The 13,578-nt window shown below is 37.8% G+C and overlaps 1 protein-coding gene across 2 annotated transcripts; it reads left to right on the forward strand.

The window, feature by feature from the left end:
• Nucleotides 1–1,677: 1,677 nt before the first annotated feature.
• LOC119784181 (cholesterol 24-hydroxylase-like) lies at nucleotides 1,678–9,861 on the forward strand. Of its 2 annotated transcripts, none has more exons than XM_038286124.1 (15): nucleotides 1,678–1,902; nucleotides 1,979–2,056; nucleotides 2,239–2,320; nucleotides 2,461–2,534; nucleotides 2,629–2,715; nucleotides 4,687–4,825; nucleotides 4,929–5,039; nucleotides 5,132–5,294; nucleotides 5,410–5,472; nucleotides 7,084–7,156; nucleotides 7,238–7,322; nucleotides 7,449–7,559; nucleotides 9,332–9,420; nucleotides 9,536–9,602; nucleotides 9,704–9,861. In XM_038286124.1, exons 1-15 carry the CDS (start codon nucleotides 1,754–1,756, stop codon nucleotides 9,851–9,853), a joined length of 1,521 nt encoding a protein of 506 aa, XP_038142052.1. In that variant the 5' UTR covers nucleotides 1,678–1,753; the 3' UTR covers nucleotides 9,854–9,861. The 2 variants fall into 2 exon arrangements, with proteins under 2 accessions (XP_038142052.1, XP_038142051.1); XM_038286123.1 differs by having other exon boundaries at nucleotides 1,681–1,902; nucleotides 5,407–5,472.
• The last annotated feature ends 3,717 nt before the right edge of the window (nucleotides 9,862–13,578 follow it).

The raw sequence follows: 13,578 nt of genomic DNA on the forward strand, positions 1-13,578 counted from the left end.
GGAGAATACATAAAAATGTCAACGAAATGTCTAGAAAACTGTTATGATATTTGAGAATTAACTGTGATTTTGTGGGATACTGGAGCTCTGCATCAAATTAAATTGAATCTCAGTGGAATAAAATATGAAAAAAATGTAGAACCTTGTCAAAAATCAACTAAGAATCCTAAAACTCAATACCTCTGATAATTCCAACTCTTGTGCTATGTGTGGAATAAGCAATAGCTGTAAACCTAAAATAATCTTAACTGAAACAAGTAATGGCATAAGAAAATCCCAATAAAGGGTAAAAAACACTATTTAGGGTGCAAATTTTCAATACAATTAGTTTCCATGGAGTTACTGAAATTAAGGAAATAAATACATAATAAGAATATTTAGAGTTAGATTTAACTGAAGACATTTTTAAAAACGTTATCACCACCTTTTTTGTTTAACCATCTATATTGAGTTCAGGATCATTTTAATGTGATGCTTTTTATTCAGCTTTGCTAAACTCATGCCTTTGTAGGTCAAGAAACAACAGCAATCAACTGGCTTTTTGCATCATGGAACTTTGAAGACATCCTGAAATCCTGGAGAAGTAAGAACTAAATTAAAGTTTACCATTCCTTGTGGTATAGTTGGTAAACCATATGTTTTATGTTGTGTTTAAACGAATAGAGCAAACAAAGAAGTGGATGATGTCATTGAGATGAAACAAGAATTAGGCAGTGATGACCTAGGGCAGATGATCTATCTCACACAGGTCGTTTTTAAAAGCTGTTCCTTTCTTCACTTTCTTGTGTCTTTAAATACCGGTAAGTTCATTTCGAATTTCTGTGTTAGCAGCATAAATAATAATTTAACATATAATAATCTGCTTATAATATAATAAATGTGCTTTCATGGAATGTAATCATGGATCATTGTCAAACTAAAGACACTAAAATCACCACTTAAGTTACTCTATTGGTGGTTAGTTTCAATGAATGGCTTGGAAACACATGATTGGACACAAAACAACTGTTTATGGTGCCTTTTAAGAGTCTTCCAACCACTTGAACCTTATCTCACAAACAACCACAAACTCAAATGTCTTTAATTCGGATTTACTTTGATTGGCCAATGCACATTTTTTTCAAAAAGATCAAAAGTAAACCGTGACTTTTCATGTGCAGTTTAATGTTTTAAATTATGATGTTATTTTCTGGAGTTTCCTAATGTATTTTATGGCAGTGTAACTCAGTGTATGTATGAATATGTTTGAATATGAAGAATGTCCTAAAAATCATTAAAAAGTTCAGTCTCTTCATTCTAACAGAAAAGAAATGTAAGTAGTTTGGCTAATCCTTGAAAAGGCAACTAATAGTCTAGTGGTTTCATTCCTGATGATGATGAAATTCAGGAAATATCTAGTTTCAACACTGGATGGATGTATCTTTTTTGCTATATTTGAGGTGTTATTTTGACTTTCCGAATCAGATGTTCTGAAAGTCATAATATCTGATAATCAGAAGTATAGGGTACACCAAGGCCTCCTCTAGTATAGTTACTATACTACTGGGACGATGGAGAAGTTCTTCAAGGATCCTCTGAGATTTGATCCAGACAGATTTCAACTAGATGCTCCAAAGTAAGTAAAATTGCTAACACACCTCAAATGCAACATGAACTTTGATCAGACTTTTTTTGTGTGGAGGGAGGGACCTAGATTTGATCTTTTTCACTCTCTGTGAACAGCTTTCAGTTCTCCCGGGCTGAGTTCACTAAAATGGCATTTTTCCACCTAGTTTTTGGTTTGCTCTGCAAAGCCTTTCTTGTCCTGTTCTCTCTCCTCTTCATTGTCTTTCTGGGTTACTGCTTGTACATTAAGTACATTCATATGAAATATGACCACATACCAGGGCCACCAAGGGACAGGTAAGCCAAGCAAGTCAAGTTGTGTTTGTCGCTGTTCTTTGCAAATATTTTTTTTTCCATTTTCTTTCTCACACAGCTTCTTTTTTGGCCATTCACCAACACTTCTGAAGATAATGAAAAAAGATGGCTTAGTGCATGACAAATTCCTAGAATGGTAAGAACAGTGAATCTACAGGAAAAAATGTTTTGCTCTCAGGACTTTAGTAAATTTGTGCGTCACTTAAAATCTCCATTTTGTTTGATTAACTAATAGTTTAATATACAATACATCCAATATACTTGTATTCTAGATTTATTATTCCTAGTGTGAAATAATTATAAACATGTTATTTTCAGGACTGAGACTTACGGACATGTTTGTAGGATAAACGTTCTGCACCACGTCAGTATATGGATCACGTGTCCAGAAGCAACAAAGGTAAATATATCTAAGAGCTGCAAGAGAAACAGTGTGAGAGGGAACGCACCTTTAATTTGTGTCTGCAGACGAAGACCCTGCTATTATAACACATTAAGTGTTTAAATCTTAATTTTATATTTAATTGGTTCTTGTTTCAGGAAATCTTAATGTCCCCAAAGTACACCAAGGCTAAAAAAGTCTACAAAAAACTCTTTAATCTGTTTGGTCAAAGGTAGTGTCTGGATTGTTCTTACCTCTTTATTTAACATAAACAGCCTAGTTTTTAAGGAAGTATTGTTGTAATACTAATCTCTCAACTTTCACAGGTTCTTTGGCAATGGCTTGATAACAGCTCGGGATCATGAGATGTGGTACAAACAGCGCCGGATAATGGACCCTGCCTTAAGTAGCTTGTGAGTCATGAGGTTTGAATAATTGCTGGCAGAACTGATCCAAGGTATAAGATAACTAAGCTTTTATCCTCCAACAAAAAGATAGTACTTAGGAGATCTATTAGATCTTAGTACAGGCATAACTTTGTGAAGGACTGGTGTGGACATGTTCCCACCAACTTAGGCTTGGTGGGGACACTCCCCACCAATAATTTATGCTCCACCACTGTTTTATATACAATATAAAACATACAATATACAATATATAGTATATAGCTATATACTACAGGGGTTGCAAACATTAGCAATGGATTATGGTGTCCAACACCCAGCCAATCCAGTTACGTTTTCTTAGTCACGTGACTAGACGCTTGTGGCGCTCATACAGAAGGAAAACCAGCATGACAGAGCCGGTCAGGCAAGCTAACGCTAACTCAACTACAGAAAAATGAAAGTAATAAACTCACCGTTGAGTTAGCGTTAGCTTGCCTGACCGGCTCCATCATGCAGGTTTTCCTTCCGTATGAGCGCCACAAGCGTCACGTCACGTGACTAAGAAAACGTAACGGGATTGGCTGGGTGTTGGACACCACAATCCATTGCTAATGTCTGTGACCTGAAGTAACCCTTCCCTTTTTACACTGAATTTAGACGCTGAATTTAAGACAGTGAAATAGAGCCAGCTGAATCTCAGGAGGCTGAAAATATTGAGTTTGAATTTTGAAAGGTTGAATTTTTTTATATGCAGATTTTTTTTAACACTCAAAAATTAAACTGAAAAATAAGTATTGAAAATGTAATCACTTTGAAATAGTAATGTGAATTTTTAGCTTGAAGAGAAAATAACTAATTAAATTTCAACTGTGTAGAAATAATGACAATGAATTTTTTTTAGGTCAAAAATGTGTTCTGAATATATTTTAACACTGAAACAGTAAGTACAAACATAAAACATTTAAATTTCAGTGGCATTTTTAATTCAAATTCCAGCGACACAGAAGTACTTCCATAGTCATGTCTCAGACATTGAACACATAAAGTCAGTGACATCATCGTTTAATGCGAGGTTACTGAAATATGGCTCTCATTCAACGATGGCTTTCTCAAAGGCCACATTTTCAGAGGTTAAGACTTATATTTTTCCCTCTGACCATCTTTAACACTTAGAGCTGTGGATCATATCCAGAAACGATATGGACCTGCTTCTCTGATCAAAACGCTGTTTGCCAAGCCTCTTGGTCGAGGCCCCTGTCCTTAGCCTGATAAACCAGACTAAATGTGAGGTTAAATGTTTAATTTAGTCTGGCCCTGATGAATGAGACATCGGAAGATTATTGATGAGAACAACCTGTTGTTTTTCAAACCATGTCTGTGCCTATTGGTCAACGCTCTGACCAATGAGTGTGACTGACTGTGACATAGTAAGTGCGACAGAAAGCTGGTGGGGGAGTTTAAATAGCCGGGTCGGTAAAACAGCGAATACGTCCTTTTTTAAAAATGAATGAGGGGTAGATCCTTCTTCTTGCTCACGTTTCAATGAAAACCCCAAGTCTAACTCTTCTAAAACTGATTTCAAAGCTGAGTCAAACAAGAACCGTTCAATAGTTGTTGCCATCTTCCCTTGTTGTGCTTTTTCCAGCATCATGCAGCTTTGTCATCACGCCCTCAAGACCCCGCCCACTTTGCATTCAAAACACATGTCAGCGTTGTGATTGGCCCGCCAGTTCTAGGGCCTGGGGCATTGATCGAGGCTAGACCACTCGCAGGCAAAAATGATTTTGGTCGCTGGTGGGTGGGGCTAGTTTACTAGGCTAACATGTCCTATAATTATGCCGTATTTTTTGTTGGTATATCACATTTAATGCTAATAAAATTCCTTGAAATTTGCTGTTTATGGAAAAGATATAAAAATAAATCTGACAGGAATAAACACTCTTCCAAGGCTTCTTCTTGGGTTGATGTCTCTTTGTTCTTAAATATCTTTGCTTTCAGGTACTTGAGAGGTCTGATGGGGACCTTTAACGAGAGAGCAGAGAAACTCATGGATAAGCTCTCAGAGTTAGCTGATAATAACACAGAGGCCAAGATGCTTCAACTTATCAACTGCGTCACGCTTGATGTCATTGCTAAGGTGGCCTTAGTTTTGTCTTGTTTTGCAAAAATTGGGTAAACTCCTGTCTTAAACATTGTTCATCTAGCTTCATTTAAATTACATGTATTTTTGTCAAACTTAGGTTGCTTTTGGTATGGAGTTAGACCTCCTGAACTATACATCACCTTTCCCCAAAGCCATTGAGACAGTTCTAAAAGGGATGATGCACTATGTAAGAGACTTCACATATAAGGTAATTGTACAGTTTCATGTTCATTGAGTGCAAAAAAAAACAACAAATTCTTTAACAATAAAAGAAGTTACAAATTCAGTCTGCTCTTTCAGTACTATCCTAGGAACAAACAATTTGTTAATGAAGTGAGAGAAGCTTGTCGCTTTTTGCGGAAAACTGGAGCTGAACTGATCCACAAGAGAAAGATGGCTATACAAAATGGAGAGGACGTTCCAAAGGACATTCTCACACAGATCATCAAGACTGCAGCCACAGGTTGTGATCAAAAGATGGATGAAGTCAAACATTCTCTCAACTAAACGGGAGATGAATTGACCCCTATGATCAGGTTCAGTTCATTGACTCATCAAATTTCTCCTTGTTCCAGAGGAAGTCATGACTGAAGAAGATGAGGAGTTTATGTTGGACAATTTTATAACATTTTTTATTGCGGGTAAGTATTTTTATATCCTCGTTGTGCTCTGTGGACATGATGCTTTCTTTTCTCCTAGAACTGCTGGGTTAAACATAGACTAATCTTGCCCTACGTTAATTTAATAATATATGGCTGGTTTATGGATATAGCCCCACATACTAAGATATGATTTAATCAAAGAAAATTATTTAAATGATTAATGTTATAATAAAGTGAGAGATACACAGGAGAAAGAAAAGAAAACTCATTTTCTGGATGCTCTGGACAACATCTAGGCAGGGTTTTTATTTTCCGAAGCTGAATTTACTCACTGCTGCTCAAAAGGAGGAGGCCTGTCATCCATATACAGCCACATGACAAGAATAATCCCTGATTAATGAATCCTTGATTGCATTAAGAACATATAAGAATGTCTACAATAAGGATAAAAAAAAAAAAAAAAAAATGAAACCTAAGAAGGAACTACAGCTTTGTGAGTATCGATTGACATTTTTAGGATTTCAGAGTTTTGAATCAAAATGAAAAATGACTTAAAATAAGGAGTGCCACAGATGTGGTCAGTATCAGCTTGGAATTTTAGAATTGTTGGACCCAGATTGTCATCCTGACCAACTCACATAGATTTTACTTAAGATCTTTTTTAACACTCCTTATCCCCTTTTTTGTATAACCATCTATATTTAGTTCAGGATCATTTAAAGGAATAGTACACCCAAAACATGATTAGCCTTCATTTTCTACTCACCCCCATGCTGAACAACACTCTGGAGTACTTTTTTGATATCTCAAATGCATCTGGAGATCTGGGAGGCTTCTTGCTGTCTGCTGACATTCAAATAATGGAGGTCTATGGTGCCCGAGTCAGAAAGGTCCATAAAAGTCCACAAAAAACGTGTCAATATTCCTCCATACTGCTCGTCCAATGTATTCCAAGTGTCCTGAGTGGGTAGCATCCAGAATTTACTCGAAACGAAGTCATTTAGAATGTTTTTAGAGCATAAACAGTAGTGTATAGGACTTCCTGAAAGCGCGCTGGCGCGTTCATGACGCTACAGAAGCCGGCAGACCAAACCAGACGAAAGTGCGCATTCAGCGTCTGCTCTGACGATAATGCAAGCGTAGAAGAAGAAATGTGCTGTTTACCTGTGCAAAGAAAGAAACAACGAAAGAAAAATGTCTGAGGACTTCAGTGTTGAGGAAGAGCATGAGTTCTTTGCCGAGCTGAATGCGCACTTTCATCGCGCAGGCGCGCTTTCAGGAAATCCTTTACACTACTGTTTATGCTCTAAAAACATTCTAAATGACTTCGTTTCGAGTAAATTATGGATGCTACCCACTCAGGACACTTGGAATACATTGGACGAGCAGTATGGAGGAATATTGACATGTTTTTTGTGGACTTTTATGGACCTTTCTGCCTCGGGCGCCATAGACCTCCATTATTTGAATGTCAGCAGACAGCAAGAAGCCTCCCAGATCTCCAGATGCATTTGAGATATCAAAAAAGTACTCCAGAGTGTTGTTCAGCATGGGGGTGAGTAGAAAATGAAGGCTAATCATGTTTTGGGTGTACTATTCCTTTAAACATGATTCTTTTGGTTCAGCTTTGCTAAAATTGTGCCTTTCTAGGTCAAGAAACAACAGCCAATCAACTGGCTTTTTGCATCATGGAACTTGGAAGACATCCTGAAATCCTGGAGAAGTAAGAGTTCATGTAAAGTTCACTATTCCTTGTGCTATAGTTGGTGAGCCATATGTTTTATGGTGTGGGTAAATTTTACAGAGCAAAGAAAGAAGTGGATGATGTCATTGGGATGAAACAAGAAATAAGCAATGATGACCTCGGGAAACTGGTCTATCTCTCACAGGTAATTTTTAAAAGCTGCTTCTTTAAACACTTTTTTTCTGTCTAATGTACATTTATTATTATTATTTATTTATTTATTTTTTTTCCTTTAAGACGTTTTATTGATGTGTTTATTATTGTTGCACAGGTGCTGAAAGAGACTCTGAGGATCTATCCAACTGCTCCAGGAACAGCCCGTGACATAGAGGAAGACATGATAATCAATGGTGTTCACATACCTGGAGGGGTCGCCGGTGTGGTAAGTCTTGCTATAAGTGCTATAAGTGTTTCATCAGAACACAAATAAGAATTCAAAACTAAAGATGGTGAAATTAAAACAGACTTTTGCAAGCCCTTAAGTTGCTGAATTAGGTTGTTTCAACAAATGACTTTTCAAATCTTAGCTGGAAACACAAGATCTACTTTATGGTGCCTTCTAAGAGTCTTCCAACCACTTGAACGTTATCTCCTCTATAACAACCATAAACTCACATATCTAATTGGGATTTACTGTAATAGATCAAGCACATTATTTTCAAGTGGACTTAAAAACTAATTCAAGCTTTTTCAATTAAAATTGTCAGAATTAGCGTTGAGTTCGAGGCTTTATAGAGTGGACCAAAATAATGCCTTGTTTTGGCTTAGAAACATAATTGAAGTTTATTGATCTCACATTAGAGAAATTTACCTCTGCATTTAACCCATTCCCTTGGGGAGCATTTGGCTGCCATCGTGGGGCACCCGGGGAGCAGTGTGGGGTTAAGGGTCTTGCTCAGAGACCCAGAGTGGGAGTCTTTTGGAGTTGGGCTTGAACTAAGGCCCCGTCCACACAAAGTCAAAACGAACAAGAAACGCTAATATTTTCCAGAACGTTTGTCGTAAAGACGGAGACGTAAAATAAATGTGATCGTCCACAAGAATCCATGAAAACGCTGCAAAATGTATGCCAGGCCTATAAGTGGCGCTGTGGTGCCAAAGCGATAATAGGCGACGAAATGTTGGGCATGCGCACTAATATTTATACATGGTTGCCCTGCGGGTCCATTTTCGTGGTTCAGTCAAATTCAGGTGCTGAACTATGTCGTCGATATGCTCTGTTCTTCCTGGAGATATTCCAGAAGAAGAAGATTCTGTTGTAAGCTCGACAGCAGGGTGAGTAGCATGAGCAGCAACCATTCAACACAGTATGGCGCCATTGTTGTTGTGATACTGTGTCGCGCATGTGTGTTTAGATGCGACGCTATGACTTATGCGTGTAAAAAAAAAATGTGGTTAGAGCTTAAAGATGGAAACGCGAAAACGGCGTTTCAAAATCTTCCCACTCTGAAGGCTGAATAAAAAAAAGATCGTTTACAGACCCCCGAAACGCCGGCTTCGTATGGATGAGAGGCTGGTTTGGTGAAAAATTTGTGCGTTTAGGCCAGGGTTTGGCTTCGTGTGGACGGGGCCTAAGAACCTCAGGATTCCAAGCTCCATTCCCTAACCACTAGGCTACCACTTCCCCATTAACATGCAAATTGAACCGGACAAACGGGTCTGGTGGGTTGTGATGATAGCAGAAAGGAATGACTATGACCTGGAGGACTGAGAATCTGCACCAGCATATCAAAGCTACATTATGTTAATATCTGGAGTTTCCCTATTTGCTGAAAGGAAGTGTAAATTAATTAATATACACTGTTGAATATAAAGAACATCCAAAAAAATCACGGAAAATGTTATATCTCATCTAACAAAAAGGCAATGTAAGCAATTTGGCTAATCCTAGCTGACCTTAAAAAGGAAACTGATAGTCTGGTTTAATTTCTGACAATAATAAAAACTGTATCTTCCTTGTTATACTCTTAAGAGAAAATACGGCTTCTACTTATTCGCGTTTATTGGTAACAAGCAATCGAGTTAAGTTTGCCCAACTACGTTTTCAACACAAAAACTCAAACTTGATTTAATTACTGGTTACCAGACGAAGCAATCCATTAAAGTTGGAGCTGCATTTTTCTCTTAACATTTACATATTACTCTAATTTTCAGTTTAGCACCTATATCGCTGGGAGGATGGAAAAGTTCTTCAACGATCCTCTAAAATTTGATCCAGACAGATTTCATCCAGATGCTCCAAAGTAAGTAAAACACAACTCCAAAATAATGCTTATTTTTAATGTGTGACTTTGCAATTTTTTTTCTGTGCAAGAAGAAAGAGTAAAACATTTGATCTTATTTTGTTTTTTTACCTAGGCCTTATTACTGCTACTATCCCTTTGCTCTTGGGCCACGCTCATGTCTAGGGTTGAACTTTGCTCAGGTGAGTCATTCAAATAGAAATGACCATAAAGTGTCAGCACAACTACAGAGACACAGACTTTGGTAAAAAAAAAAAGTAAAAAAATGTCTTTGAATTTTTAGATGGAAGCTAAGGTGGTGATGGCAAAACTGCTTCAGAGGTTTGAATTCAACCTCGTCCCGGATCAGACCTTTGACATAGAGGACACCGGCACCCTGAAGCCAAAGAGTGGAGTGATCTGTACCATCAGACACAGGAAATACAAAAAATAAGCACAAAACCCCCCCCAAAAACAACAACTTTACAACAGAATTAAATGAAGTCTTTGTGGTAAAACAAGTGGACAAACAACTATTTCATGATTTTGTTATGGAATCTATATTACATTTATCTTGTCTGTTGCAAAATCTGTAATATTCAGAAGAGGTCAAATCCATCCATCCATCCATCCATTTTCCAACATGCTTATCCCAGTTGGGGTCGCAAGGGGTGCTGGTACCTATCTCCAGCTGTCATTCGGTGGACAGGTCACCAGTCCATCTCAGCACAACACAGATACAAACAGGACAAACAACCATTCACACACACACACACACACACACACACACACACACACACACACACACACACACACACACACACACACACACACACACACACACACACACACACACACACACACACACACCTTGGAGAATTTGGATAAGCCACTTAACCTAACAGTCCTGTTTTTGTACTGTGGGAGGAAGCCAGAGTACCTGGAGAGAACCCACGTATGCACAGGGAGAACATGCAAACTCCATGCAGCAAGACCTCATGCCTTCTTGCTGCATCACTGTGCAGCCCCTGAGGAAAAATCCAAAATGAACTATTATACTCAAAATAAAACTAAAATTATTCTTTAAAACACAGACTGAAATTTGGGAAACGTTATTCTAATTATAAAAAAGAAGCACTGGTCTGTAATTTTTTTTGGCTTCATCATAAGCAGCATATTAAAAATATAAATATTAAAAATATTTGAGATTTGTAGAACTTTCATGTGAAGACAAAAAAATTAGGCATCTAAACATTCTCATAATTTAGATTTATTACCACTTCTCATCCTGTACAGAAGATTAGGTCAGTACATGTGCAAATGTTTTTAAAGATTTATGAATACTAGGAATTCAAATAACATTATTGAGCTTTAACATCTCAAAAGATTTAATCAACTGATAAACATTTTATTTCAAATGCACTCACACATTCTGCCTGAATATAATGGCTAACTTAATGTTATTACTCAGCATTTAGTTATTGGTTTACCCTTTTGAAACCTCAGATATTTAGTTTGGTGTGCTTCCAGGTATCAAAGTGAGTGTAAATACCATTGTGAGATGTAAATTGCTGCCTCAGTGTATGTGAATTAAACTAAACTGCTATACTTAAACTGACTCACAAAATATACTCTATTCTTTGCATGGTGTTCAACTTTTTGTGTTTTTATAATTTCTTCTCTTTGAATTGTTGCCTGGAGTGTATTCATAGGACGCCATGATCTTGTTCAGAGAATAAAGTAAGGTTTCATTTTACTTTAGCATGGAAAATTGTTTTAAGAGCAAAGCAGTGTGTCAAATTACATGAAAAGCACATTTCTAGTATAAAAAGCTTAAAACACCAAATGTCACACAATAAGTAATTAACTAAGAGTGCAACACCTAAATGTTATCAAGTATGAAAACCTATATTACTTCCGCTTTTGGTGAGACCCATCATTGCTATTCAGGCTATCTCTGTCTTAATTAAGTTCTTTTTTCTATGTTATCTATACATACGTAGTACTGTTATCTATATGTTATCTGTATATAAGTAATTCTAACTATCCAGAAGCACTTTAAAACATAGTGCCTTCTGCTGCACTTTTCTACTGAGCACTCGCTATGGCTTCTCTCCCTCCCTCGCTTAAATCTTTTCCAACTCTTTCTTCTTCCTCTCCTCTCTCCTCCTCTCTGTGTCAGATGCTCAATTATTCCTTCGCCTCCTTTAGTGATAATGGTATGTGTATTAGCTGTAGTATTGTTTAAGTTAGGAAGCAAGGGTGTTAGAGTTAGTATCCTGGCTTTAGGCAGTTGACATGTTTAGCCACCAAGAACAGGGACACCGCCAGGTAGTGGTCCTTCAAAAGTGCCTGAGCTGCCAGGCGATGGGTAATGGTACACAGAAAGCGTAGGCGGGAATCTCTGCCCACTGGTCACCACCAACCGATCCATGTTTCTAAACGTTTTTCCCCGCTCAGTGATGCACCGACTCAGAAGCCCACTCTGGTAATTGGCAGCTCTATAGTCAGAAACTTGGCACCATAGTCAAATGTTTGCTGGGGGCCAGAACAGGCGACATCAAATCCTACCTGATATTGCTGGCTAAGGATAAGGTTAAATACAGTAAGATTGTTATTCACGCTGACGGTAATGACACCCGGTTACGCGGATCGGAGGTCACTAAAATTAGTGTTGCTTCGGTGTGTAAGTTTGCCAAAACAATGTCGGACTCCGTCATTTTCTCTGGTCCCCTCGCTGGTCTGACCAGTGATGACATGTTTAGCCACATATCGTCATTCAACCACTGGTTGTCTAAGTGGTGTCCTGAAAACAACGTGGGCTACATTAATAACTGGCACTCCTTTTGGGGAAAGCCTGGTCTGATTCGGAGAGACCGCATCCATCCCACTTTGGATTGTGCAGCTCCTCTTTCTAGGAATTTATTAGTCCTCCAAAACCATGACAACCCAGGGTGCAGACTAGGAAGCAGAGTCGTAGTTTAACACACCTCTCTGCAGCTTCTCTACTGTTACCCATTCATACCCATGACCAAAATAAAATAAATTAGAAAAGAATCCCAAAGGAGTAAATAATGATAATCTAATTGAAATAAAAAATAACTCCAATTGGGGAAAATTTTTAAATGGCTAAATGTGGTCTGTTTAACATAAGATCTCACATTAATTTATGTTGCCTTACAGAAACTTGGCTGCAGCAAGAGGATTATGTGAGCCTAAATGAGGCAACTCCTTCTAGTTATTTAAATGTTAAGCTACCTAGAAATTCTGAGTGAGGAGGAGGAGTAGCAACAATCTTTCAGTCTGACTTTCTGATTACTCCAAAGGCAGTTAATAATTACAACCCTTTTGAACATTTAACCCTTGGTTTCCCATATCCAAATTGCAAAGCCACAAAACCTCTTCTCTTTTTTACTTTGTATCATCCACCAGGTCCTTACTCTAAATTTTTAGATGACTTTTCAGAGTTCCTATCTGATTTGGTGTGAGTTTTCATGGTTGCTATCTAATTTGGCGTTGAAATTTGACAGGGTCATCCTGGTGGGGGATTTTAAATTCCATGATGGCATTGAAAGTGATAGCCTTTTAATGCTATCCTAGATGCTATTAGCTTAGTTCAAAATGCGAATACTCCAACACATTCATCTTCATACTTTGCACCTTGTGCTGATATATATGGCATTGAAGAAATAACAGAATTTCCTCACAACCTCTGTTCCCTCTGACAACTTTTTAATAGCCTTCAGGATTACTTTAACAGAGTTCTCCTTCCCCAAAAGAAGGTTTCACTTTAGCAGGTCATAATCAGATAATGCAGTTATACAATTCAAAGAATCTGTTTCACTTCTCTCTCCTCTGTGTCATTGAGCAGTGCTGCAGAGGGCAAAAGTTTAGTTTATTCCCCTTCACAGGTTGATGATTTTGTTGATGGTGTTGCTAGTTCTCTGCGTACTGCCTTAGACAATGCAGCCCCTTTGAAAATGAAGAACTTTAAAAATAGAAAGCTGGCTGGAAAGATAATTTACTGCTGTATAAGAGGACCTTTTGTAAAGCAAAAGCAGCATATTTTTCCTCATTAATAGAGGATAATAAGAACAATCCTAGATATCTTTTTATTACAGTTGCCAAACTCACCCAGAGCCATAGCTCTGTTGAACCATCTATCCCACCAGCTCTTAA

Source organism: Cyprinodon tularosa, unplaced genomic scaffold (assembly GCF_016077235.1).
Source record: "Cyprinodon tularosa strain WSP-4 unplaced genomic scaffold, ASM1607723v1 ctg22, whole genome shotgun sequence".
Lineage (NCBI taxonomy): Eukaryota > Metazoa > Chordata > Actinopteri > Cyprinodontiformes > Cyprinodontidae > Cyprinodon > Cyprinodon tularosa.

Coding starts and splice junctions, on each gene's coding strand:
- LOC119784181 (XM_038286123.1), top strand. CDS start 1,754: ATGGCATTTTTCCACCTAGTTTTTGGTTTGCTCTGCAAAGCCTTTCTT. Junction 4,826..4,928: donor CGCTTGATGTCATTGCTAAG/GTGGCCTTAGTT, acceptor TGTCAAACTTAG/GTTGCTTTTGGTATGGAGTT. Junction 7,323..7,448: donor AACTGGTCTATCTCTCACAG/GTAATTTTTAAA, acceptor ATTGTTGCACAG/GTGCTGAAAGAGACTCTGAG.